The sequence below is a fragment of the Trachemys scripta genome, chromosome 11 (assembly GCF_013100865.1).
Source record: "Trachemys scripta elegans isolate TJP31775 chromosome 11, CAS_Tse_1.0, whole genome shotgun sequence".
In the NCBI taxonomy this organism is placed as follows: Eukaryota; Metazoa; Chordata; order Testudines; family Emydidae; genus Trachemys; species Trachemys scripta.
This window is the reverse complement of record NC_048308.1, coordinates 59668467-59694394: the sequence shown is the minus strand read 5'-3', so window position 1 is coordinate 59694394 and position 25928 is coordinate 59668467. Positions and strand designations below refer to the sequence as shown.

Genomic DNA, 25928 nt, shown 5'->3' with positions numbered 1-25928 from the left:
ACATGCACGCTAATGGAAACCATTCTTATTTTGATAGCTCCCTGTTAGTTTGGAATAGGGAGCCAGCATTGACCAGTTGGTGGGGGTACAAGACTGGAAATCCGTCCTTGCTATTGATTCACAGTGTGACCTGTATTAAATCTCTTGGGCTCACATGTTCAAAAATGTTCACTAACTTTGAATGCCTCAGTTTTGGGGGCACAACTTTCAGAAGAGCAGTACACGCTTTTTACTCTCGTTGACTTAAGCTGGCGTTATGGTGGATGCCCAGCACCCTCTAAAATCAAGCCTTAGGCTGTGTTGAGTTAGGCACCCAGAATTAATGGGCACCTGAAAATTTGAGCTTGAGTGATTGATTTTGCCCAAGGCTATGGAAGGTAATCATTGTCAGAGCCAGGATTAGAACTCAAGAATTCTTGGTGCTGTCATCTACTCATCGCTTTGGACACATGATACAAAAGTTTTTGTAATTTGTATGGAACAGTCTTGCATACAACTTAAAAACTTAAGATCTGGAGAAATCAGGGCAGATTGATTTAAATTAAAGCTGACTTAAATCATCCTTTTAAATCACTATTTAAATCAGCAAGCAGATTTTGATTTAAATCCATCCATTTTAATCATGTTTTGTATTTGCATTTTTAGTTGCTTTCCCTCCCAAAAAAGTTGATTCTTATTGGTTGGTAACTGTTAAAACATGCGGATTTGCAACTAAATATAGCCTTTACACTAAATGTGTTGCTTCTTTTTGCTATCCAGCAGGATACACTATATCGATACACATTTATTTAAGCAGTTATATCACTTAACTTCTTACTAGATAGTGTTTCTGTCAAGCTCTATTTGGATGGAAGTTCAAAATCAGTCACAAAAACATTTTAATTTTGTTTGTTTTAAGAAAAAAAGTTTATCAAAACCTGTTTTGCATTTAATACTAACTTCATTAAATAGTGGAAGTATTATCTGTAGTTAATTAATTGAATTGATTGCTTCTGGTCACCATGTTCTTCAGGATTTTAGAACTAGTAGATCTCATTCTCACATCTAATGTTTATTCACAGATTGGAAGAAGAAAACAAGTTTGCCTGCTCTTACAACTTCCAGTTGCTTTCTTAACTTTGAGTGCACTAGTCATTGAACTGAGCTAGTTGAACAAACTGAAATGAAAAAATGTATTCTTTCTGTGCCTGCAGAAGGAGGCACTGTTGTCAAAAGCTGGGGTAGCACTTCAACAAACTCTAGTTCCTGATGCTTAGTCAGCAACTTCCACCAGTTCAGTTGTTTTACTGTCTTTAAAACGTGGCACAAAGATACTGCTTAATATTTTTTGTATTTAATTTAAATTAAAATAATTTAAATATAATATATAATAAATTTAGGCCAACATAGATGTTAACTTCATACTTAATTAGATTGACTTTTTAAAATAAGTCTGTATTTAATTTAAATATTAAAATTATTGATTTTTATCCACCATCAGAGAAATATCAGGCAGATCTTAATTGCTAAAATTTAACCCACTAACTTCTCTTGTATTAATTTTCAGCACCATGCTGCGATTACCTGCTGTCCGCAGGGCCTTAGCTGGTGTCACTCAATCAACCAAAGGATGTGGTGAGTCTGCCTGCATTTTATACACAAGTGCATGAGAAGCCTTTCCTTACTTGTACAGAGCGACACAATGCACATAAAGAAGGCATTGTATATTGGGGTTATTACACAAATTTCCTACCATTCTCTGGGTTTCATATAGTGCTCTTGTTGCTGGTGGGGTTTGGATTGTACTAGCTATTAGTTGTTTTTATAAATACAAATAACTATAAGCGCCCATCTTAGGCTATGGAAGCTTTTACATATCCTGAAGTTAACAATGTTAAATAATGTGAAACATCCTTCAATAATGACAGGTTTCAGAGTAACAGCCGTGTTAGTCTGTATCCGCAAAAAGAAGAACAGGAGTACTTGTGGCACCTTAGAGACTAACAAATTAAGCTTATGCTTAATAAGTTTGTTAGTCTCTAAGGTGCCACAAGTACTCCTGTTATCCTTCAATAAGTTGCTCATACTACTCTACCCTTTATTATTAACATTAACTTGCCAACAAACATAATAAAATCCTTCTACCCCTCAACCTGCAAACCTTTCCAAATGCATTGAGGAGAAAAAAATGGACCTTTGGTGTGGCTGGAATGTAACAAGAAGTCTGGCTTTGTAAGAGCCCAGAAGGAAGTGAATTCCACAGCCCAGGGGGGCCTTCATGGAGAATGCCCTGTCTGCGGCTCCCTCCCATTTAGGGCTACTTTGAATTATGTGAAAGAAGAATGTCCTGACTGTGATTGGTACTAATGTCCTTTAAAATTTCCCTCATTCCCCAACACCACTAATAATGCACTGGAGTATCCAGAGATTGACATTCCACGAGAGATGTAGAAACGCTAAGCCACTTAAGCAGTCTGAATGGCTGAATGTTTACAGGTGTGTTATGTTAGCCACATTGACTTTTTTTTTTTTTTTTTTTTTACCATAATTTGCCATATGAAAAACAATGCAATTGTCAAAGCAAAAAGAGAGCACACTTTAATATTTTATGTGGCAAGCATTTAAAAAGCCATTTTGTGGGGGATAAAGCTATATTATACCTTAAATCTGCATTTATTAGTGAATTTATGTGAGAGAGCTCGGAAGAAAACACATGAATTATGATTAATTTGCTTTTAAAAGTTGGCCATTAGCTATTCTCTGTACTTTTTCTTCTCTCATGTTAGAAATAACATCTCACTGAGCTTCACAAGTGATACCAGCCCTAGGGAATATCCACTTTGTTGTTGTTTGGTGGTGTTTTTGAAATGGTCAACTTAGATTAATTATTGCGATATGTATTTTTACATAATGATTATATACCTAGAGTTTTGCTAGACATACTGCATCAATTGAAGAAATAATATTTTTTAAGCTTTTGGTTGCATCCTAGTTCGTAATGGTGGAAGACATAGCAATGCCAAATGTGTTAGATGAGATGCAATGAGGAATAAGAATTTTAGATAAGCTAATGAAAATCAGGGTTATATATATATTTTTTTTTGTTTGGTTTATGCTTGATGTAGCTAGTATAATAGGCTGCATAACTGTCAAAACATTAGTAAGCATCATCTAAGAAATTTGCCTGCAGTAATCCTGTCTGTGGATTTTTATGGTGCCCATCACCAGGATATCTCGATGCCAACTTCTTAATTAAAGAAGCCTCCAGTATGTGGACAACTGACTAATAAAATGCTTATTAGTCTTTTGGAGCACAGGTTTGGATGTTAACCTTTCTGGTCAATCAATTAGAGTAAAGAGACCAAAAATACTGTGTGTCACATTTAGCAGTGACTTAAATTCTCAGTTTTTTTTTTTTTTTTCTTGTATCTTTTAGTGCGTACAACCACTACAGCAGCCAGCAACATGATAGAGGTGTTCGTTGATGGGCAGCCTGTCTTCGTAGAACCAGGAACCACAGTGCTTCAGGTAGAAAAAATTCTGGACCAGCATCTGACTGTCCCTCCCCTCCCCCCCATTTGTAACCGTATATTTTTGTCATTGTGTTACACTTCATGTAACTGAACACTTTGCGTGTCTTATGGCACTTCTGTATAGGTGGTTTTGCTACCCACCAGAGAACTTAATATGGGATGATCACTTGTAGTGGCTTTACATTTGAGAAAGCAAAATCTGACCTGATTAGCTGAAAGAAAGGTGTCATAGGAGGAATTGAAATTGATAACTACTGCCGTGCTGTAAATAGATTCAGACAAGCTTTAACTAAATTCTAGATGTGCATGTAGAGCAGTGATGGTGGCTCTTGTGTCCTTGTCAGAACAATAGGGGTCACACCCACTGTCTTTCCACGCTTTATATGGCTACTGCTCTTCTTATAGTGGACTGAACCGGACTCTTTGAGAGCCCTCTGTGCTATACTTAATTAAATGGTGTGAAGCAAGATACAGCTTCCCTTCCTGCCCCAGCTCTTATGGCTCAGAACTCTATGCATGCCTTTGCCGCACTTCCCCTCTTCCTGGCCTGAGGGGGAAAAACATCTGAAGTCAAAATGGGATCCAAACTTTTCAAGGCTATGCTTAGCATTGTAGCTGGGTCCACTAAGCCAGCTTTTCAAGTCGACTTCTAAACTAACTTTTTAGGAGCAGTAAGAAGGGACCAGCTATGGAGAAATGGCACATAAAGTATGCAGCCAGGGTTCATTTCAGAGGGAAGAATTGTGCCTTTGGATGCAAGTTACATTAAAATGGTTGTGGCTTTACAGTTCCCAGCTAATAGCCCAATGCAGTATTTCTCTTAGGCTGCATTGCTGCTTAATCAGCGTTATCTCTCTGCTCTACTGACGTGAGACTCTTTTTTGGAAGTTGACAATGAACCAAGATTTCATGTTAATTAATTAATAATAATAAAGTGACATCTGCCTCCCTTTTGAATACCTCTGCTGCATCTAGTGGCAGTGTAATCTATTTACAGTGTAAATACAGGATTTTTCACAGGGGGATGAGAGGGAGCATCATGCCCCAGGCCCAGCTCTGCTTTTAGCCCCAGCTTTTCCCTCCTCCCCAGCTCTGCCTTCAGCCCAAGCTCCGCTGCTGAGGAAGCCTTGGCTGTGCAGTAATGGGGTGGGAGGGCGGCACAGATAGATTCTGTTAATGGTAAGGGGGGAGCGTGACTGGAACAACTTGCACACCACTGTGCTTGGGGTTATGCTGGGGAACTGTTCAAAGGCAATAGGTAACTTAGATAAAATCCTTTTTCTAATACAATATAGAAGTGTGAAACATGAGGTTGCATCTTTTTTTTTCTCTGTGTAACTTATATATGTTTGCTTTCCTTTACTATTTAATCTTTGAATATGTGGCTTTTCGATTAAATAAACTATATGGAGTGTAGGAGTACTTGTGGCACCTTAGAGACTAATAAATTTGTTAGTCTCTAAGGTGCCACAAGTACTCCTGTTCTTCTTTTTGCGGATACAGACTAACACGGCTGCTACTCTGAAACCCGTCATATATGGAGTGTGTATCCCAAAGTGAGCTGGTATAATAGGGAGAGCTGGTTCTGGGGTGATGAACCAAAGGGGAACTGTCTGAGTGTCTGGTCGTTAAGAACTTAGAGAGGATGGATTTGGGGAGACTCTGGACTGGAAAGCTGTTGGTGTTACCATGCAAGGTATAGGGCTGATGTAATCCAGGGTGAGACCGTGTGTTTGTGGGCAGACTACCGGTGTCAGGGATCTGAGCACAGCATTAAGGCATACCAGCGTTACAGGGCAGGCAATGAGAGAACCTCTTACTGGTCTGATTGATCCCCAAAACGTCACAACTCCCAGATCCTTTTCTGCAGTACTGCTACCCAGCCAGTTAGTCCCTATTTGTGCATTTGATTTTTCCTTCCTGAAAGGTGTAGTACTTTGCATTCGTCTTTATCTAATTTAATCTTGTTGACAAATTGGAGAATTAGTCAAGGTTGTTTTGAATTCTAATGTTGTCCTCCAAAGTCACTTGGTGTCAGCCACTAGTTTTATAAGCATACTCTCCACTCCATTATCCAGGTCATTAATAAAAATGTTGACTAGTTCTGGATCCAGGACAGATCCCTGTGAAACCCCACTAGAAATGTCCTCCCAGTTTGATAGTGAACCATTGATAATTGCTCTTTGAATACAAAAAGAAGAACAGGAGTACTTGTGGCACCTTAGAGACTAACAAATTTATTAGAGCATAAGCTTTCGTGGACTACAGCCCACTTCTTCAGATGCATATAGAATGGAACATATATTGAGGAGATATATATACACACATACAGAGAGCATAAACAGGTGGGAGTTGTCTTACCAACTCTGAGAGGCCAATTAATTAAGAGGGGAAAAAAAAAAAAAAAAAAAAACTTTTGAAGTGATAATCAAGCTAGGCCAGTACAGACAGTTTGATAATAGGTGTGAGAGTACTTACAAGGGGAGATAGAGTCAATGTCTGTAATGGCTCAGCCATTCCCAGTCCTTATTCAAACCGGAGTTGATTGTGTCTAGTTTGCATATCAATTCTAGCTCTGCAGTCTCTCTTTGGAGTCTGTTTTTGAAGTTTTTCTGTTGTAATATAGCCACCCGCAGGTCTGTCACTGAATGACCAGACAGGTTAAAGTGTTCTCCCACTGGTTTTTGAGTATTTTGATTCCTGATGTCAGATTTGTGTCCATTAATTCTTTTGCGTAGAGACTGTCCGGTTTGGCCAATGTACATGGCAGAGGGGCATTGCTGGCACATGATGGCATATATCACATTGGTAGATGTGCAGGTGAACGAGCCCCTGATGGTATGGCTGATGTGATTAGGTCCTATGATGATGTCACTTGAATAGATATGTGGACAGAGTTGGCATCGGGGTTTGTTACAAGGATAGGTTCCTGGGTTAGTGGTTTTGTTCAGTGATGTGTGGTTGCTGGTGAGTATTTGCTTTAGGTTGGGGGGTTGTCTGTAAGCGAGGACAGGTCTGTCTCCCAAGATCTGTGAGAGTAAAGGATCATCTTTCAGGATAGGTTGTAGATCTCTGATGATGCGCTGGAGAGGTTTTAGTTGGGGGCTGAAGGTGACAGCTAGTGGTGTTCTGTTATTTTCTTTGTTGGGCCTGTCTTTTAGGAGGTGACTTCTGGGTACTCGTCTGGCTCTGTCAATCTGTTTTTTCACTTCAGCAGGTGGGTATTGTAGTTTTAAGAATGCTTGATAGAGATCTTGTAGGTGCTTGTCTCTATCCGAGAGATTGGAGCAAATGCGGTTATATCTTAGAGCTTGGCTGTAGACAATGGATCGTGTGGTGTGTCCTGGATGGAAGCTGGAGGCATGTAGGTAAGTGTAGCGGTCAGTAGGTTTCCGGTATAGGGTGGTATTGATGTGACCATCGCTTATTAGCACAGTAGTGTCCAGGAAATGGACCTCTTAATTAATTGGCCTCTCAGAGTTGGTAAGACAACTCCCACCTGTTTATGCTCTCTGTATGTGTGTATATATATCTCCTCAATATATGTTCCATTCTATATGCATCCGAAGAAGTGGGCTGTAGTCCACGAAAGCTTATGCTCTAATAAATTTGTTAGTCTCTAAGGTGCCACAAGTACTCCTGTTCTTCTTTTTGCGGATACAGACTAACACGGCTGTAACTCTGAAACCTATCTTTGAATACAGTTTTTCAAACAGTTGTATCCACCTTGTAGTAATTTCATGTAATTTACATTTTTCTAGTTTCCTTATGAGAATGTCATGTTGGGACTGCGTCAAAAGCCTTACTAAATTTTCTCAGGGTTTGCTTGTTCTGTGAATTTGTGAGGTGGCACTTTGAACCGCTATAATCTTTAGGGCACTTAGTGAGGTTATAGTGGACATCCATGTCATTGTACTGTTTTGAGGTTTCTTATGCCAGTTGTGTGTTTTTTTTTTTTTTTTTTTAACTTCATATCTTCTACCTCTTTCCAAATTCATTCTTACTTTCCTTCTTCCTATAAGTCTTATTGGAGCTCTCCTCCCGTGTACCTTTCTTGATATAGTGCTTACTTTCTTGTGAGTTTGTTACTGCAGAGCAACAAAATACAAATATTCTTTTTATTACTACAGTTCTTAACACACTTTCTCCTTGGGCCCAATTTTTTTAACCTGCTTTTTCCTATTACTCCCCAGCCCCTTATTTATTTATTATTAACTTGCCACTCTCCCCTTTAGGCAAACTTCTGAAACTAACCCTGCACAAGCCGAAGAGATACACTGAGCACACACTCCATGAAAACCAAAACAAATTTTTCATTCTTTGAGAAATTTCAGAATTGAAAATTAAGTTACAGAATTACCTCTTGTTTCTTCCTTTCCTAGGCCTGTGAAAAGGTTGGAATGCAGATACCTCGCTTTTGTTACCATGATCGATTGTCTGTTGCGGGAAACTGTAGGATGTGCCTTGTAGAGATAGAGAAAGCACCCAAGGTATGTATCTTTTTTTGTACTGAAATTGTATTATTTTATAAGTGTTTGCAGGACTCTACTGAAAACTTGGAGAGTGAGTAATTGCAAAATAACTTGCATATAATCTAGAGTTATAATATGGATGTTTCAAGCAGATTATTTTTCTGCATTTATCTCCACCCCAAAACATCATGTCCATTTGTAAAACAATGTTAATGCTTTATTGCAGTGGTTTTCAAGTTTTTTTTTTTTAATTAAATTTGTGGACCACTAAAAAACTTCGAATGGCGGTGCAGACCCCATTGGAAATTCAACATGTGGTCTGTGGACCCCTGTCATAGAAGTCTTAAAGTGAAAACTGACTGAACAGAATAAAGCTATAAATGTTGTACATGCTCGGCACGGCATTTGACCAGGGGCGGTGCCAACCTCTTCCCGGTGGGGGAACTGACATGGGCCTTAGCCCCTCCTTACTACGAGGCTCTGTCCCTCTCCATGCATTCAGAGCAGGGCGGCCAGAGTGGCAGCTGCTACGGGGAGGGATGTGGGGCCCGAAGCAAATTTTGGCGTGGCTATAACCTCGCAAGTCTCCCCTCCCCCCCCAGCACCACCCATGCATTTGAAAGAGCGCTAAACTGTGGGCTTCTGTGGTAACAACATCACTTCTGGGTTTTGACCTGTAGGTGGGGGTATTTGCATTGTTTTGACTGATTAGAGAAACAAGAGTGCCTTTTCTGGCATCTGACACTTTATTTTCATAGGGCAAGTCTACGCTACCAGGCTACAGCGGTGCAGCTGCTCCGATACGGCTGCACCGCTGTAGCACATTTGTGAAGACGTGCTCTGCCGACGGGAGGGCATTTCCCATCCACGCAGCGCCAGTGTGGACAGTGATTAGGTCCATGTAACTTAAGTTGCTCAGAGAGGTGTCTTTTTCACACCCATGAGCAACATAACTTACATCGACTTAGCGTAGACCAGCTCGTAGTCACCTTTCGCAGACCCCTTAGACATAGTCTTCGCCCCCTAGGGGTCTGCAGACCACAGGTTGAAAACCACTACTTCGTTGTATATCTTTCAGAAATACATGTTTATACTTTGTTACATTACGAAACTCACACTGTAGCTGCAGGTGGTCATTTGGCCAAACTAGGGCCCTGAACTTGCCCTGGACCCTGCATGGATCTAACTGAAGGATTGGGGCCTACAACTTTGTCCCTGACTGAAATGGCAGTTTATTTACTAGCCCCATGTGTTACTGCATTATGTGTTCATTGAAGTCTGTTGCAAAACCCTCATTGACTTCAGTGGTGCAGGATTGAGCCCTGTGTCAATAGCAGAACCTTTTTCAGAGTTGCATTCTCTCCTTTTGGTGCAGTGTAACTTTTTTCTTTTAAAAATGAACAAAATAGGTTAACACTAATTCAATCAAAAGTCCTAATGATAATGGCAAAAGTTTAACCACTTATGTCACAGATTCTCAAAAAGAATGGGAGAAAAAACTTCAAAACCAAAGTCAATTATGTTTTTACATTGGGTAGATTTTTCTGAGTTTTGTGGCAAATATGTTTGTATTTTCTATAAGATGTTAGATTAATAACCAGTACATGTATGAATAAATCACACTTTGCTGTAAGAGGAGATCTCTTGATGCATTTTCCTATTATGATTGCAGCCAGTAGCTGCTTGTGCAATGCCAGTAATGAAGGGTTGGAACATACTGACAAATTCTGAGAAGTCCAGGAAAGCAAGGTATCCACATCTGATTTCATGTAGCTGCTTATTTTATTATTGGAAGAGAAGGCTGTGTCGTCTATAATTGCATTGCCTAATTTAACAAATGTGCAGTATTCAGCTTTGATTTTTTTTTTTTTTTTAATTTTTAAATAAAGGCACTTAAAGTACTGCTGTTAACTTTATTTGCAGTATACTATAAAACTGTATGTAGAGAGAGAGTTTACTTTCTAGTTAAAATTTTAAAATAAATCCATGTCCATGCAATTCTTCCCAGTCTCTTGGCTGAGAATGCTAACAACGGTGGTAGTGATGATCCTGGTGCTGTGATGTGGCTAGGCTACTACGTAACCATTTGATGGTAACAATCTGTGGCAAACACAAAACGGTAACCTGAAGATGAAGGCCCATTTCCCATTACTATTACCCAGGTCATTCAGTTAGCCCAATCTGTTGTTCTTTAAACACAAATTGGCATTTTAGTGATAATGACGCAAGTGTCTGTTTTTAATGCTCTGGAGGCCTTGTCTACCATTCATAGTCTAGACTGCAGGGTAAAACTGTATAATTGTGACACTAACTCTGTAACTACTGACACCAACAGAGAGGGTGTAATGGAGTTCTTGCTGGCAAACCACCCATTGGACTGTCCAATCTGTGATCAGGGAGGAGAGTGTGACCTCCAGGTACAAAGCCCAGTTCAATTATTTTACACTTCGTATTTACTAACATTTGTCTCTTTAATTATCTTCAGTGAAACTACATTTTTCAGTAATATGGGTTCAACTATTTTCTGTTACCTATTCTAGGACCAGTCAATGATGTTTGGCAATGATAGGAGTAGATTTTTAGAGGGAAAACGTGCAGTTGAAGACAAGAACATTGGCCCATTAGTCAAAACAATTATGACTCGGTGTATACAGTGCACTCGGTGTATCAGGTAATGTCTTTCTGCTTAGATTCTCCCCTGTTATATTTTCCATTGGAGAGAATACTATCTTTAAAATACTGATTGTTGCTAATGCATCATGAAAGATGCTAAACCAATGGATTCAATCCTTTGTCTCTTGTGTGATTGCAACCAAGGTGCAAGGAGACATGTTGGTGTCTGATGGAGACAACCAACTGATTTCTCACAAACCACCGAATAACTGTCAGACAATAACAATTAGAGGTGGCCAAAGCAAGAAAATGGAATCAAACTCCAAATTCAGAGCCAGCCCTGTCGTTTATATTCCAGAACAGGTCCCAAAATATGAAGGGGGCCTTTTCTTCAGGTCTGGTTTGTATGAAACTGTAGTCTCAAACAGCTGTTGTCCCAAGATTGTAACTCAAGGTGATAGCAGTCTGAGACTAAAATCTCAGGAGGATAGCTTTTTAGATTTCAGCATCATTCAATTTGAACTTGAACTTTATCCAGGTATGGATCAGACACAGTTTTCTCTGCCTATCTTGTGTGAGAAATTCTGGTTACTGCTTAATTTGGCTGTATTCATACTGATAATCAGACTCCCTTAAACCAGTTGCAAGTTCCTTGAATCACTTTTCTCCTCCCACCCCAATGAAATATAGCAAGCTAGTATTCCTATATGTGAACTGCTGCTGGATACGTCTTCATGTTTATACAAACACAGTATAATTGCTTTTTACTATTTCCAACTATTAGAATCATTGTACTACATACATAGGGACTTTCTAATCTATTTAGATGCCTCTTTTTTTTTTTCCTCCTGTAGGTATGTCTTCTCTTCCAGAGACTGATACTGAAAGAGAAAAAGATTAAGAATTAAAAATGTGTAATATTGATACACATATTTCAGTTTTTACATTTTATTTGCATCCAACAGGTTTGCTAGTGAGATTGCCGGGGTAGATGACTTGGGAACAACAGGCAGAGGAAATGAGATGCAAGTTGGCACTTACGTTGAAAAAATGTTTATGTCTGAGTTATCAGGCAATGTTATTGACATCTGCCCAGTAGGAGCCCTCACCTCCAAGCCATATGCCTTTACTGCCCGTCCCTGGGAGACACGGTATGTATTTTAAGTGATACATTAAATGCAAGTTAATGTCTGTTTATTTTTCATATGCTCTTTAATATTCACCCACCATAAATATTTATGCTACTATTGTAAGAGAAATTGAAAGTGCTGTAACAGACTTAATTTTTTCGGTTTTGTGTGTGTCTCTGATATAGATTGAATTCATTAAGCAATTGAGTTACTTTGACTGATACCAAGTCAATTAAATTGAGGAGTACATGCATCTTATAGATGTTGGTCATTCTAAATTACGTATGTTTATATCTCTAGTAATCTGGGAGGCAGAAGGATCAGAATAGTCTGTTTTCCAGGTCTCCCTAAATTGTGCCAGCAGTTGAATATACAGTGCTTAAATGAAAGATCAAATTCTGTAGTCGGTGATTTACAATATGTCTTAGGAAACAAACCTTTGATGTTAGTTATATCTGATAATGCTGGAAACCTACATACAGCATTTGTGACCTTTGACTAAAGACTTGTATTGCTTTTTGAACAATCGCTTAACAATGCATGAGTTGTAGGTTTCTGTGCCTTTTCCTCCCCACAGAAAGACTGAGTCCATTGATGTTCTTGATGCCGTTGGAAGTAACATTGTGGTGAGCACAAGGACTGGAGAAGTGATGAGGATTTTGCCAAGATTGCATGAAGACATCAATGAGGAATGGATCTCTGACAAAACAAGGTACCAGTATATATGTGTTGTTTTTAAATGCGCATTTTCACAGTGTACCAGAAATACTGACTATAACACTGACCTCTGAGTTCTACACTTGGTATTTTAAAGGCATTGTTGGCAAACTGAGACTTCTTTTTATGATACTGTAAATATATATGTTAACCAACCCATGCACTAGAATTTTATATTTTGTAGTCCATGACTGTAGTAATGTTTAAATGTTTTTTGTGACTGACAAATTTGTTTTTATATGTTGAAAGGGGAGAGTTGAAACCTTCATTTTATTTCCATTAAAAAGGTTCAACTTTTGGGTAATTTACTAGTCTGTAGTAGAATGATAGGTTATTCATTCCAACTGTTTGGGATATCCGAACCAAAGGCTGCTGTGGTTTTGGTCCTATTTCACTCACTCTGTAGACCTCTGCCTCACAATTAATGATATTCCCTGTACTATAAAACCGCATCTTCCTCTTAGTGTTTTTAATAGTACTGGTTTGGCTTTCTTCATCCAGGTTTGCTTATGATGGTTTGAAACGCCAGCGGCTTATTGAACCAATGGTCAAAAATGAAGAAGGGCTGTTTGTTTACACCTCCTGGGAAGATGCCCTGACTCGTGTTGCTGGAGTGGTAAGAAATATTTGCATGTCTGTCTGTCTCTTTCTTTTTTTTTTTTTTAAGGGTGTTATAATACTTCTGTGCAGCAGGGCAAATTACTGTTGATCTGAAGCCTAGGAAATCAAATAATGAAGACTGGAGACAACCATCTACTGTTAATGTCTTACTTTGTAAGAATAATTTTGGAGAATTATACCTTATTAGAAGACAATTTGTTTCTACTTACCAAAATTCATAGAAATGAAGAAATTCAGAAAAAATTACTCTGAGTTCAAGTGTGGTTGGTTGTTTTTTCTTCTTCTGGATCATGTTTTTTAGGGAAGGTACTAGATTAGATTGTACATTAATTATTATATGAGGCTAATTTTTCTCCTCCCAATTATGCTAACTTAGTTTTAATTTAAATAAGATATTGTACTACTTCTATAGAAATTCACGAGGAAGTGAATATTCCCAAATCTATTTACCAAGATTTTTTTTTTTTTTTTCTTCATGGAATTAAACTATGCTATCTTCTCCCATTCCCCCACCTCCCAAAACAGTTACATTGTGGATTGGGTAGATCTGGTCTAAAGCTTTCTCTGTGCCCCTAATTCTGCTGTTAAGATGTTGTACTGCATGAATGTTTCATTGCTCTTTAATAATTGTATCTATTCTTACACCTTTGTTTATCTGTTCTCGTTTTTGAGTACTTTGCGTGGTGGTGGAGGTGAAGGAATTGTCTACTACTAAACTTCAGTTTTTTTTATTTCTTTTTTTAAAAAATGAAAAGAAGTCAAAATTCTGACTTGCGTCATCATCGCATTTTTACAGGAGAACAGTGATGCTATCTGTACTTTCTCAGATGCTGTCTCTGCTTCATAGCTTATCATTTGAGTGTGTGTGGGTGAGAGCGAGAGCGCTTGTTTTCAGTTGTTACTTATAGATATGTCAGACAGATCTTGTTCCTCTCTGTACAGCTGCAGGGTGTCCAAGGTAAGGATGTGGCTGCGATTGCAGGAGGACTGGTGGATGCAGAAGCACTGGTAGCTCTAAAAGACTTACTGAATAGAATAAACTCTGACACTCTGTGCACTGAAGAGGTCTTCCCTAATGCTGGAGCTGGGTGAGATAACACAGGCAAAGTTTATACTTTTCTTAATTATGTTTTCCAATTAGAGAGTATTAATACGTTCTTGGAGATTTTGCATATGAATTGTCCAGTAGCCCATGGCATGTTGATAAACTATGAATCATTTCATTCTGAAATCTGCCAGCGTAGAGACATGAAATAGAATACTAGACCACATGTAGAATATTACAGTTCTGAGTCTGCACGTTAGAGTGGATGGAGGAGTAGCTTCTACAGTAATAGAGTTGCAAATCTGATAAATATGGGACAACTGTAGTTCAGTAGTAGAGTACAATAGCTTTTTGCTGTCCCATTAGATTACTCTGCTATAAACTGATCTCTTTAGCCAGCTTTACTTTTGTGTACTATTGTGAGAACTATACCTGTAGGGCAGCCATAATACTCTGTGTTGGTATCGACATAAATCTAGAAATGAAGTTGCATTTTCCAGTCTACGAAGGCTGAGAGCATCTTATATTGGTAGACAGCAGAAAATATCTACATTATAGTAACCTACGGCTACCCATCTGTAGGTGGGTGTGTTTTTGTTTTGGATTTGGTTTAGTATCATTAGCATTGAGCATGCTCTTCTTTCTTTTTCCTGTCTGAAAAAAATAATTTGGAGATTTAAGTTTTACTTCACTCCATAGTCATCCCTGCTACTGACCTTTACAACTACTTGTCCCCACTCCTCCTGTTTTTCTGACAAAAAGATAATTTATTTGTGTTCTTGTATTATAGCACAGACCTACGCTCTAACTACTTGCTTAATACCAAGATTTCTGGAGTGGAGGAAGCAGATGTCCTGCTTCTGGTTGGCACCAATCCACGCTTTGAGGCACCCCTGTTTAATGCTAGAATTAGAAAGAGGTTTGTATCTTTATGGAGATGAGATAGTCCATCCATACTTACAAAGTAGGGGCTAGAGCCACCCATGTACACTACTGCAGTGGGGCTCTGTGTGGGTGCAAGTATTCACTCAGGCAGATCCACTTGCAGGATGTAGTCCTAGTTTTGTGTGTGTGTGTGTGTGTGTGTGTGCGCACGCGCACATGCAAACATGCAGACAACAGGGTCTTTTCCCTCCCTCCCCCCCTTCGTTGCATAGATTATATGCCATTAACTCCCTCTTATCATTAATGGGAGTTCACATGCATCAAGCGAAGAACAGACTAACAAAAAATCCTCAGATTTTATTTTTATAGAAGGTTATTGAAGTATATTCCTAAAAGGACACTGCTTAGCGCTATCAGTGCACAGAGTGAAGTTTTAAAATTATTGTTGCTGTAGTAAATGTGATTTGATGACTTGTAAGAAGTGATGATATAGTTGACATCCTTGCTTGGAAAATAGGAATAAGATAAGTGATTAATCTGTCTTTGAAAATAAAATGTTTTTCAATAGATGAAGTTTAGAATTTCATCCATTTTGATTTGGAAAAATATATATTGGATTTTAAATGTAACTCGATTGTTTAGTTCATCCAATTTACCATATTAAATTATAGAATTTAAGAGGATTCAAGAAAAATTACATAACCTAAATCCTATATCTTATTAATATGCCCTGGTAATTTTCTATAACTGGTCAACAATTGATTGGGGTAAAGTAAGCCACAAATGGCAACATCTCTTATCTTGAGTTGCACTTGCTTTTGCTCACACTTTTTTTTAATTTAAAGCAATAGGTTCCACTCTCCTAATAATAGTGCCAGATTCAAAACTGTTTTATCAGTTGCCTTTGACTAGGCGGGGGGGAGGAACATGTTAAGAGCTTTAGAGAGAGGCAAACATACCCATTTTTGCAAATTTATGAAATATGTACAATTAAAATTTGCAAACCTCAGTTTCCTGGTAGGTTTTGTCATTATGCCAATCCTCCTCACTGTTTTGGGATATATATATTTTTTTAATTGGTGATTTATAATCTTTTGATAGAAAAAGGGGAAATCTCTATAACTGCATTTGGTGGAATTTTTTTATGCCTTTTTATAATTTAGTGTAATGAGAGTCTGCAAGAAACTAAAGAAATCTCTGGAGGATTGTATCTTCTTTCTAGTCTGAACCCCTCGCCTGCTCCCCCCCATCCCCCACTGAAGCAGGTAATCCCTAAAAAGTGTGAGGGTGAGTGCTGCCTCACAGAAATGTATAGGTTACTTAGTTTTCCAGGAACTGTTCCCTACTGCATATCCTCTTCACTCTCTGTGCAGTTAAGAGCTGAGCAGTAGGTCAAGCAGAAGAATATATTTAGTAGCATTCTGAGACTACAGCATATCACAGTACCAAAGAAAAATCATAGGGCCTAATGCTGCATGTACATGTGTGCTGAACCCAGAATACGTATTTTTACAGAAGTGAAATAATTATAGTAAAAAGCTTATCTACATGGCAATCACAAAATTGCACTAAATCGTACATGTGCAGAAAAAGGTGAGAATTTAAAAAAACAGAACTTCTGTAGAATTCCATCCGTATGCTTTGTCATTAGAACCATCATTTTATTGGATTTGGCTAACAAGCTTTCCTATGTCTTAACAGTACAGCCCAATCCCATTGGCCTGGGGACATCTGAAACTTTTGAATAACCAGGCATTCAGATAAACAGAAGTGCTATTTTGAATTTCATTTTCATTGATCTAGTCCTGCCAAGTTGCTATTTCTGCTGGAACAGAATTAGGTCTTGGGGCTGGGCTATATGAACTGCCATGTGATTCTACCCAGCACTAGCCTACTGCAGACTACCTATCCATGTGGACTGTTCTGATGTGCATTAACAGTTTGTGCTTTCATCTGCTTCTGAGATCAAAGTGCATTACAGGATCCACATGGTCAGTCAGTCCATGACAGGCTAGTGTGGGGTAGACTTACAGCGCAGCTTGCTGTGAACTAATTGTGTAGATGAGCCCTCGGGGCTCGTCTACACTTAAAATGCTGCAGCAGCACAACTGCACTGCTTCAACGAAGAAGCTTCCTATGACCAGAGGGCTTCTCCTATCAGCATAGGTAATCCACCTTCCTGAGAGACAGTAGCTAGGTTGACAGGAGAATTTTCTGTCAATTTAGCATTGTCTGCATTGGGGTTAGGTTGGTTTAACTGTGTTGCTCAGGGGTGTGGATTTTCACACCCCTGAGCAACATAGTTATACAGACCTACCTTCCTAGTGTAGACCAGGCCTCAGTAATTGTATCTGCATAGCGGTTCCAAACCACTACCTACAAAGTCATTGATTGGCACTAAGAGGTTAATGAAGTTATTAACAGGGTGATCAGCGGGCTACAGAGAGGAGACACTATGGATTTGGATATATTTTTATATAAATGGAATTCAGATAACTGGAATTATACTGTATTTTGTTCTGGCTATATTTCCAGCTGGCTTCACAATGATCTGCAGGTGGCCCTTGTGGGCAGTGCAGTTGATCTGACCTACACATATGATCATCTGGGAGATTCCCCACAGATACTTCAGGACATTGCTTCAGAAAAACACTCCTTCATCAAGGTCTATATGCTTCTTAATAATGTACCTATTCAGATATGTCAGAATATAATTTTATCTTTCACAGGTGCAGTGTTTAGAAGCAGTTTTGGAGGGCAGTTTCATAACATTCACTGATGTAGTAATGGTTAACAAGCAGGGATTCTCTATAAATTGTTTAATATGCTCACCATAAAGTTGAGGTTTGAAAGTTCTTTCCAATGTGTGAAACTGAAATGTCCATGATCATAAATCTCTGGCACATGTCCTCCTCTGGGTGAGCTGAGCTGTCCCTTCCAGCCACTGCTGTTTCCAGTTAAACTGTTTCTAGCTGGAAAAGGCCCAGAACAACATTGCTTTGGCCGAGATACATAAGTCTTTGCTATAGCAACATCTGTAGGTTTTTGCTAGAGATAAAATAGATTGATCATTTCAAAGCTGCAGCTCTGCTTGCTTGAAAGGATAGTGTTTAAAAACACTGGATTTGTTTTCTTTCATGTTCCATACCACTGTAATACAATTCATAAATCATTTCTTGGAAATCCTCTTCTGTACCAAAATTCAGTGTAATTGTCTTAGAATGAAAATTCATTCTTTATTTAAATTTTTGTTTGATTTTTTTTTTTTTTTTTTTTCCCTCTCAGGTCCTTAACGAGGCCAAAAAACCAATGGTGGTGGTAGGCAGCGCAGCACTTCAGCGCAGTGATGGAGCAGCTATCCATGCTGCAGTTTCCACCATTGCACAAAATGCAAGGACAAAAAGTGGAGTTGGTACTGACTGGAAAGTTATGAACATCCTTCATAGGTTCGCTGTACAGCCTTTCTGCTTTACCTAACTTGTGGTATATATTAAACTCTTTTTGCCAAGTGTGAAGACTTCAGTACAACCATACGGGTTCTAGCCTGCCAAGACTCATATGTGGAATAAAGAAGCACCTAAAACTAAGACACAATATAACCTAGCAGAAAAGCTTCCATAACCTCTGTTTCATGATTTAGCAAGCATTTCAGATAGCCACTGGGACTGTTAGCACAAAGGCAAATTTGGGTTTAGAATATGAGAGGAGTTAACAATATAATACACTATTGTGCCTAGCAGGACATACAGAAAAACAATGCTACTTGGTAAGCAAGTACTGTTTACATAGAGGAAAGGCAAAATATCAATAGTGCTTAAGAAGACGGTTAATTAATACTTCTACTTTGTATAGTTCTCCAGGTAAGATTTTTGCCTTTTTTAATCAAGTGGTCTACTAAATTAATGTCCTCTGTTAACCAGATGTATTCTTTTGCACTTTGATATTAAAAGATCTGGAAATTATCCAGATACTCTTTTCAACTACTTATCAAGATAATTCCTGCTAATGTGCCTGTTTTTGCTATCAGGAACAAACTGCCGCTTAGGATGACAAGAACCCTAGTTCCATCTATTCCTTTCTCTGCTTAAGACTGTAACTGAGATACTTTAAATCTGAAACACCTGCTTGTCAATGTCTATAAAGGAGAATTATCTTGAGTGAAGTTATTCTTTTACACGAGTGTAAATCTTGTGGGAGTAACTCCATTGAAGTCAATAGACTTACACCGGTATAACGAGGGAAGAATTTGGTCTGCTGAATATAAATTAAATATAAAACACTGCTAGCAAAGAGAGAAAATTCACATTAAAATATTGGCGAAACAAAAATAAGTCATTCTTTCCAAATACTACATTTAAAAAGGCATGTAGTAGGAGGTATCTTTGGGTAGTCTCTTCTGTATTAAGACTTCCATACATGTACTGTAGAAATCATAAGAAAGTTCAATCATAAGAAAGTTTAGGTGCCCCAACAAAAGTTGGATTTGTAATTGTAGCAGATAAACTTACGTAACTATTTGTTTATTATTATTATTATTATTATTATTATTATTTTTTTTTTTTTTTTAATGGGGTGGAGGGCACTCAAAAGGGCTCAAGGGTCTAAAGGTCAATTTCCTTGTTTTTAAACCCAAAGTATTCGGAAATTCCATATAGGGCTCATTGGATGGAGGACAAGCTGTGCATTTTTCCAAAAGGGGTAGCAATGTTAACACAGCCTCCAAAACTGTCCAAAAAAATTACTGATCCAAGCTTAAATCTATTTTCCCAGCATTACCCTGTTAACAAAAAAAGCAAACCTAATCTCCTCCTCATCATGGGTGAGTAGATTAATTCAAGGCTGCATTAATGGGACAGAGTCAACTTAACTTAAAAATAGTGTTTTTCTTTGTGAAATGTTTGCCTATTATTACAAGTAACACCTGATATTACTGTGTAAGTAGACCTTTTTTTTTTTTTTTTTTTTTTTTTTTCCAATTTAATATATTTGACAACACTGTATGTGGAGAACATGACATTTTGCAGGTGTGCTACGGAAACTCTTTAATTAGGGCTGGCTAGAAAATAAGAATTCAGTTGTGAAATGTTGGTTTTGACCCTTTTTTTTGTTCCACATTGGGACAAGATCGATCTTTTGCTATATTTTTTGTACACAATTTTGAGCCACACTCCAGAAAAGCCAAAAGCCCAGTGGTCCGGATACTTGCCCGGGATGTGTGGGAGACCCAGGTTTAAGTCCCTGCGCTGCCTGATCCAGGAGAGAGACTTGAACCTAGGTCTCCTACATCCCAGGTGAGTGTTCTAACCACTGGGGTGTATCTTTGGTTATGACCTAGATGTGAGAGACCTTCCTAACAAAAGTCATCAAAACTGACATACTTTGCGTGTTTCAACTAATCAGTATTTTCCAAGAAATTTTTCATCAAATTTCATTACTTTTAACTTTTTTTTTTTTTTTTTTAAGGACTAAATGTTGGATTGAGATTGTATGCCCCTTTTTAAATATTTCAAAGTTGAAAAGGAAATTGGGGCAGGGGGGAAGAGAACCTGACACTTTATAATCTGTAATAAGTCTGTCTGTCCTTGCAGGGTTGCAAGCCAAGTAGCTGCTTTGGATCTGGGTTTCAAACCAGGAGTGGATGCAATCCGGAAGAACCCTCCCAAAGTGCTATATCTGTTGGGGGCAGATGCAGGTTGCATAACGCGTCAAGATTTGCCAAAGGATTGCATTATCATCTATCAGGGTAACTAGAACTAATAATTCAAGAAATACTGCCTCAAACAATCGGCATAATTATGAATATGACTTTTTGACAAATTCGTCCTTCCAAGTTTTTTTTTTTAATTTTTATCGTCAGCTTTAGCGCAAAATATTTTTAAACTTAATGTGCTCACACAGCACTGACATTCCTCCTTCTCACCCCTGTTGGGAAATGGAAAAAATGTTTGAACTTAACTGCTGCAGGGAGTAGTGACTATTTCATATTTTAGGAAAACAAACCTTCCCATGGATTGGATACTTGGGGTTATTGGCAAAAAAATACAAATTGGTTTACTCTCTTGATCATGGTATCAAATCTACTAGTGGAAGGCTGTTCTCGTTCCAGTCCGTGTCACAAAAGCAGTAATTACCAGTGATCTAGATCAGGGGTTCTCAAACTGGGGGTCGGAACCCCTCAGGGGGTTGCGAGGTTATTACAGGGGGGGGGGGGGCCACGAGCTGTCAGCCTCCACCCTAAACCCCGCTCTGCATCCAGCATTTATAATGGTGTTAAATATATAAAAAAGTGTTTTTAATTTATAAGGGGGGGTCACACTCAGAGGCTTGCTATTTGAAAGGGGTCACTAGTACAGAAGTTTGAGAACTACTGATCTAGAAACCCATGTTTTCCTACAGCAGTCTCAGCTAAGGCCAAAAATCGAATGGACATGATAGTTCAATCTCCATTTTTGACACTGGTTGTGATCCAACTAGGCTGCTTATATTATGGACAACTAGGACTTTAATCTCTAGGGTTGTCAGTCTTTCCAGAACACTACATTTACTCGAGCAAAAGTTCAGATTAAAAATTCCTTTTTAAGAGGAATACAGTAGTTCTAATGTGTCCATACATCATTCCTCTTGAATTATGTTTACAGATGCCCTATAGTTATTCCTGTGTTGCTTCCTATCAGAACTTGACTTTCCTCTTCCCATTTTTTTTCCTCAGGACATCATGGTGATGTGGGCGCTCCCATGGCTGATATTATTCTCCCAGGAGCAGCTTACACAGAGAAATCTGCAACGTATGTGAACACTGAGGGCAGGGCCCAGCAGACAAAAGTAGCAGTAACACCTCCTGGCATGGCAAGAGAGGACTGGAGAATTATTAGAGCCGTCTCGGAGGTGCTGTAACTATATTAGAAATTGAAACTTCTAGTAAGAATCTAAATGGAGCTTGGAAACTGTTTACAGTATCTTTTTAGAACGCAGATTTGTGTTCAGGATTGTGGGTATAAAGTCTCATGGAAGTATGTGTGGGACTGAATTAATATGAAGCAAGACTGTCTTTAATGATATCTGTGGGGTAAATGGGATTGTGTTTTCCACTTCGAGATTTTGACATTTATTGTAGCTTCTAGATATGCTATGAAAATGAACGATGGATTCTTAACTGCAGCAAATTCTGTTAGCCAAGGCAGGATTCCCTAGAGCAACCTGGAAGACAGATTGGGGGCATGCTTTACTGCTTCCCAAAAAAGGAACTGTGTGGGTCCCCTGAGAGTATGTGTGCTGATAACATCTGGTAGGGCTGAACACATCATAACTGGCTCTAGGAGATACGGTTTATCAACCAGTCTCTTATAATGCTGTCCTGAATGCTGTGGAGAGATCTGATGCTACTGTTTGCATGGGAGAAGAGAAGCCACACTTCTGTCATTGTGCTTCCCCTCTTCCTTGGGTAACAAACAGACTCTAGTGCTTAATATTCAGAAAACTTAATTAGTGGCATCAAGAGATCAACATAATATGTTGCAAATTTAAGCAGAGGACCACCACTTTAGTCATTCACTCCTCAAATTAGTGTAGCTTTTCTTCCTGCTTCATTGTAGATGTTTGAGTTAATGTTTAAATACTTAATATGGATTGGCCAGAAGACTAAATTTGATGGAATCTTGTGGCTTTTTTATTAAAGCTAACTGGTGTGACCCTCCCTTACGATAACCTCGATCAAGTAAGGAACAGATTGGAAGAAGTTTCTCCTAACCTGGTCCGATATGATGATGTAGAGCAAGCTAACTACTTCAGCCAGGCGAATGAACTCTCCAAGGTATTGAACATTTAAACTATGAGCATCAAGCTATGTAAGAAGCTTGCTTATATGTACTACTAAACACACAGTGCACTGTACAGGAGAGTGTAGTCAAACAAGTACTGTGGTAACACAGTCCTGCCTCACAGGTGAGTGCTTAATCTCCTAATATACCTTCTTTCTTTTCCATTGCAGTTAGCGAATCAACAGTTGCTTGCTGACCCTCTTGTTCCACCTCAGCTCACAATTAGAGATTTCTATATGACAGGTATGTGGTCACAGCCTTACTTGATGAAAGTAGAATTTTATTAACTTATCTCACTCTTTTAGCTTTGCTCTGTTATTTCATTAGAGCTACATTGTAACACATAGATGCATAATTAATTAATTCTAAAGGTGCTTCCGGAATATTAGGACCCCTTAAAGGGACACCAACATGCACCATGCTTCTGTCTGGAAAACTTTGTATCTACTGTTCTTACCTGAGACAGGTAAGATCAGAGGGCTGAATACTACAGACCTGTAATCCTTATTTAGCCAAAATTCCCCATGAAATCAATGGAAACTTGTATGACTAAGGTCTGTAGAATTTGGTCCTATATCTTCAACTAAGTGCGTGTGGGTTTTTTATATTCCCCAGATGAAGATTTTAGTAAACCATGGGGTTTTATGACTTTAGGTCTCTCTGTAGGTCTATTGGTTGTGTTCTGAAATGAACACTCAACACCAAAATAAATGTCTTTGCAGATCCAATCAGTAGAGCATCCCAGACAATGGCCAAGTGTGTGAAAGCAGTCATTGAAGGTGCTCAGGCAGTAGAAGAGCCATCCATCTGCTGAAGAATGTAATCACACAGCTACCAAAATCCATCAGATATTCTAGTGATATGGTGGTATGACTAACTTTTAAAAAACAATTATTTGATGGTGGTTCACTTTATGTTCACATCTTCATGAAAACAGTTCAGATCGCCTAATCTGGGGCTATCCGTGTACTTGGAAATTAAACATAACACTCAATTTGCTGGACCTAAAATAATATGCATACAGTGATTAATTGTGTACAAACATGGTAGATTATTAAAATCAGTTTATTTCCTATGTAAGTGGTTTGTATGGCTTGTGATTCTCTTGCATAAAAATAAAGTTTAAGATTTATGTTTAAATCAAGTTTTCAATGTGACACAAATTCTGGAAACTCCTCTTTCACTTCCAGTGCATCTGGAAATCTCAATTATTTGACACTTTTAAACATCCCTTGAAGTTGCAAATATTCTACTGTTATGTACAGAAGGTAGAACCCATGTACTACCACCCTGAGTGACGCATCTCCTTTCTCTTCATTCAAATGTACCCATTTACAACTCTCAGTGCTAAGAACTAATAGGTTTGCTGATGATTGTATTCTTTCATTTGGTCAAGATAGGAAAATACTTTACTTGCAAGAAGTAAAATCTGTATGGCATGCAGTCTGTCAGTGATGCCTTTCTTAGGTAAATTGCTCTGTATTTAGAAAAAGTGGAAAATTACAAACAAAAAAAACCCCTCAAAACAAAACCTAAATCCTTTACCATGAGGGAGGTTGCAGTAGTTAGAGAAGGGGCTCATTACTAGAGTACTTTCAATTTGGACTTGATCTCTTTTCTCCTGCATTACTCCATTCTGTTATAGAAGCAGTAAAAGATGTAGCTTCAGAGTGACTTCAAGTGTTAAGACACATCAACTTAAAAAGAAGAGGAGTACTTGTGGCACCTTAGAGACTAACATTTATTTGAGCATAAGCTTTCGTCGGATGAAGTGGGCTGTAGCCCACGAAAGCTTATGCTCAAATAAAGGTGTTAGTCTCTAAGGCCTGGTCTACACTAGGCGTTTATGTCGAAGTTAGCGCCGTTACATCGAATTAACCCTGCACCCGTCCACACCGCGAAGGTATTTAGTTCGACATAGAGGTCTCTTTAATTCGACTTCTGTACTCCTCACCGACGAGGGGAGTAGCGCTAAATTCGACATGGCCATGTCGAATTAGGCTAGGTGTGGATGGAAATCGACGCTAATAGCTCCAGGAGCTATCCCACAGTGCACCACTCTGTTGACGCTCTGGACAGCAGTAAGAGCTCGGATGTTCTGAACTGCCACACAGGAAAAGCCCCGGGAAAATTTGAATTCCTTTTCCTGTCTGGCCAGTTTGAATCTCATTTCCTGTCTGGACATCGTGGCGAGCTCAGCAGCACTGGCAACGATGCAGAGCTCTCCAGCACTGATGGCAGTGCAATCTCAGAATAGAAAGAGGGCCCCAGCATGGACTGATCGGGAAGTCTTGGATCTCATCGCTGTGTGGGGCGATGAGTCCGTGCTTTCCGAGCTGCGATCCAAAAGACGGAATGCAAAGATCTATGAGAAGATCTCTAAAGACATGGCAGAGAGAGGATACAGCCGGGATGTAACGCAGTGCCGCGTGAAAATCAAGGAGCTGAGGCAAGGCTACCAGAAGACCAAAGAGGCAAACGGACGCTCCGGATCCCATCCCCAGACATCCCGTTTCTACGAGGCACTGCATTCCATCCTCGGTGCGGCCGCCACCACTACCCCACCACTGACTGTGGACTCTGAGGATGGGATAGTGTCCACGGCCGGATCCTCGGACATGTTAGCGGACGGGGAAGATGAGGAAGGAGATGAGGAGGACGAGGCAGTCGACAGCGCTCACAACGCTGATTTCCCCGACAGCCAGGATCTCTTCATCACCCTTACAGAGATCCCCTACCAACCCTCCCCAGCCGTTACCCCGGACACAGAATCTGGTGAAGGATCATCCAGTAAGTGTTGTAAACATCTAAACATTTATTTGTAACAGAACATGATTATTAACAATGTAAAAAATGGGTTTCTCATGATTACTTTGAATAACTTAACGGTTCAGTCATGGGCAGTGCAAGTATTTCAAAAAAATCTAGCAATGTCCGGTTTTGCATGATTGTCCTGCCCAAGCCGCTCTACTGTTTAGTCCCTGCTACTGCAGCTACAGTAAGATGCGGTCTATATGTCCGGGGATGGAGCAGAAATCCTCCTGGGACATCTCAAGGAAGCTCTCCTGCAGGTAATTTGAAATCCGCTGCATTAGGTTCTTGGGGAGAGCGGCCTT

General features: G+C 39.2%; 1 protein-coding gene and 1 long non-coding RNA gene across 3 annotated transcripts in view; one reads left to right on the top strand and one right to left on the bottom strand.

Annotated features, from left to right (window-relative positions):
- The window catches only part of NDUFS1 (NADH:ubiquinone oxidoreductase core subunit S1), a 28872-nt gene extending 4980 nt beyond the window's left edge, over nucleotides 1-23892 (top strand). For both annotated transcript variants that reach the window (XM_034785432.1, XM_034785433.1), the window contains 18 exons: nucleotides 1547-1614; nucleotides 3416-3507; nucleotides 7895-8002; nucleotides 9657-9733; nucleotides 10320-10401; nucleotides 10525-10655; nucleotides 11563-11748; nucleotides 12305-12439; nucleotides 12946-13060; nucleotides 14008-14153; nucleotides 14901-15029; nucleotides 17531-17660; nucleotides 18281-18441; nucleotides 20584-20738; nucleotides 21705-21880; nucleotides 22671-22805; nucleotides 22983-23055; nucleotides 23535-23892. In XM_034785432.1, coding sequence (XP_034641323.1) covers nucleotides 1547-1614; nucleotides 3416-3507; nucleotides 7895-8002; nucleotides 9657-9733; nucleotides 10320-10401; nucleotides 10525-10655; nucleotides 11563-11748; nucleotides 12305-12439; nucleotides 12946-13060; nucleotides 14008-14153; nucleotides 14901-15029; nucleotides 17531-17660; nucleotides 18281-18441; nucleotides 20584-20738; nucleotides 21705-21880; nucleotides 22671-22805; nucleotides 22983-23055; nucleotides 23535-23626 — 2191 coding nt within the window. In that variant the 3' untranslated portion in view covers nucleotides 23627-23892. The remainder of the gene's footprint in view (nucleotides 1-1546; nucleotides 1615-3415; nucleotides 3508-7894; nucleotides 8003-9656; nucleotides 9734-10319; nucleotides 10402-10524; nucleotides 10656-11562; nucleotides 11749-12304; nucleotides 12440-12945; nucleotides 13061-14007; nucleotides 14154-14900; nucleotides 15030-17530; nucleotides 17661-18280; nucleotides 18442-20583; nucleotides 20739-21704; nucleotides 21881-22670; nucleotides 22806-22982; nucleotides 23056-23534) is intronic.
- Nucleotides 11443-18265, bottom strand: LOC117884743. The gene is made up of 2 exons (XR_004647654.1): nucleotides 17828-18265; nucleotides 11443-11478 (listed from the first exon to the last, which is right to left on the bottom strand). It is a non-coding gene; the product is annotated as an uncharacterized LOC117884743 (long non-coding RNA).
- Nucleotides 23893-25928: the final 2036 nt, after the last annotated feature.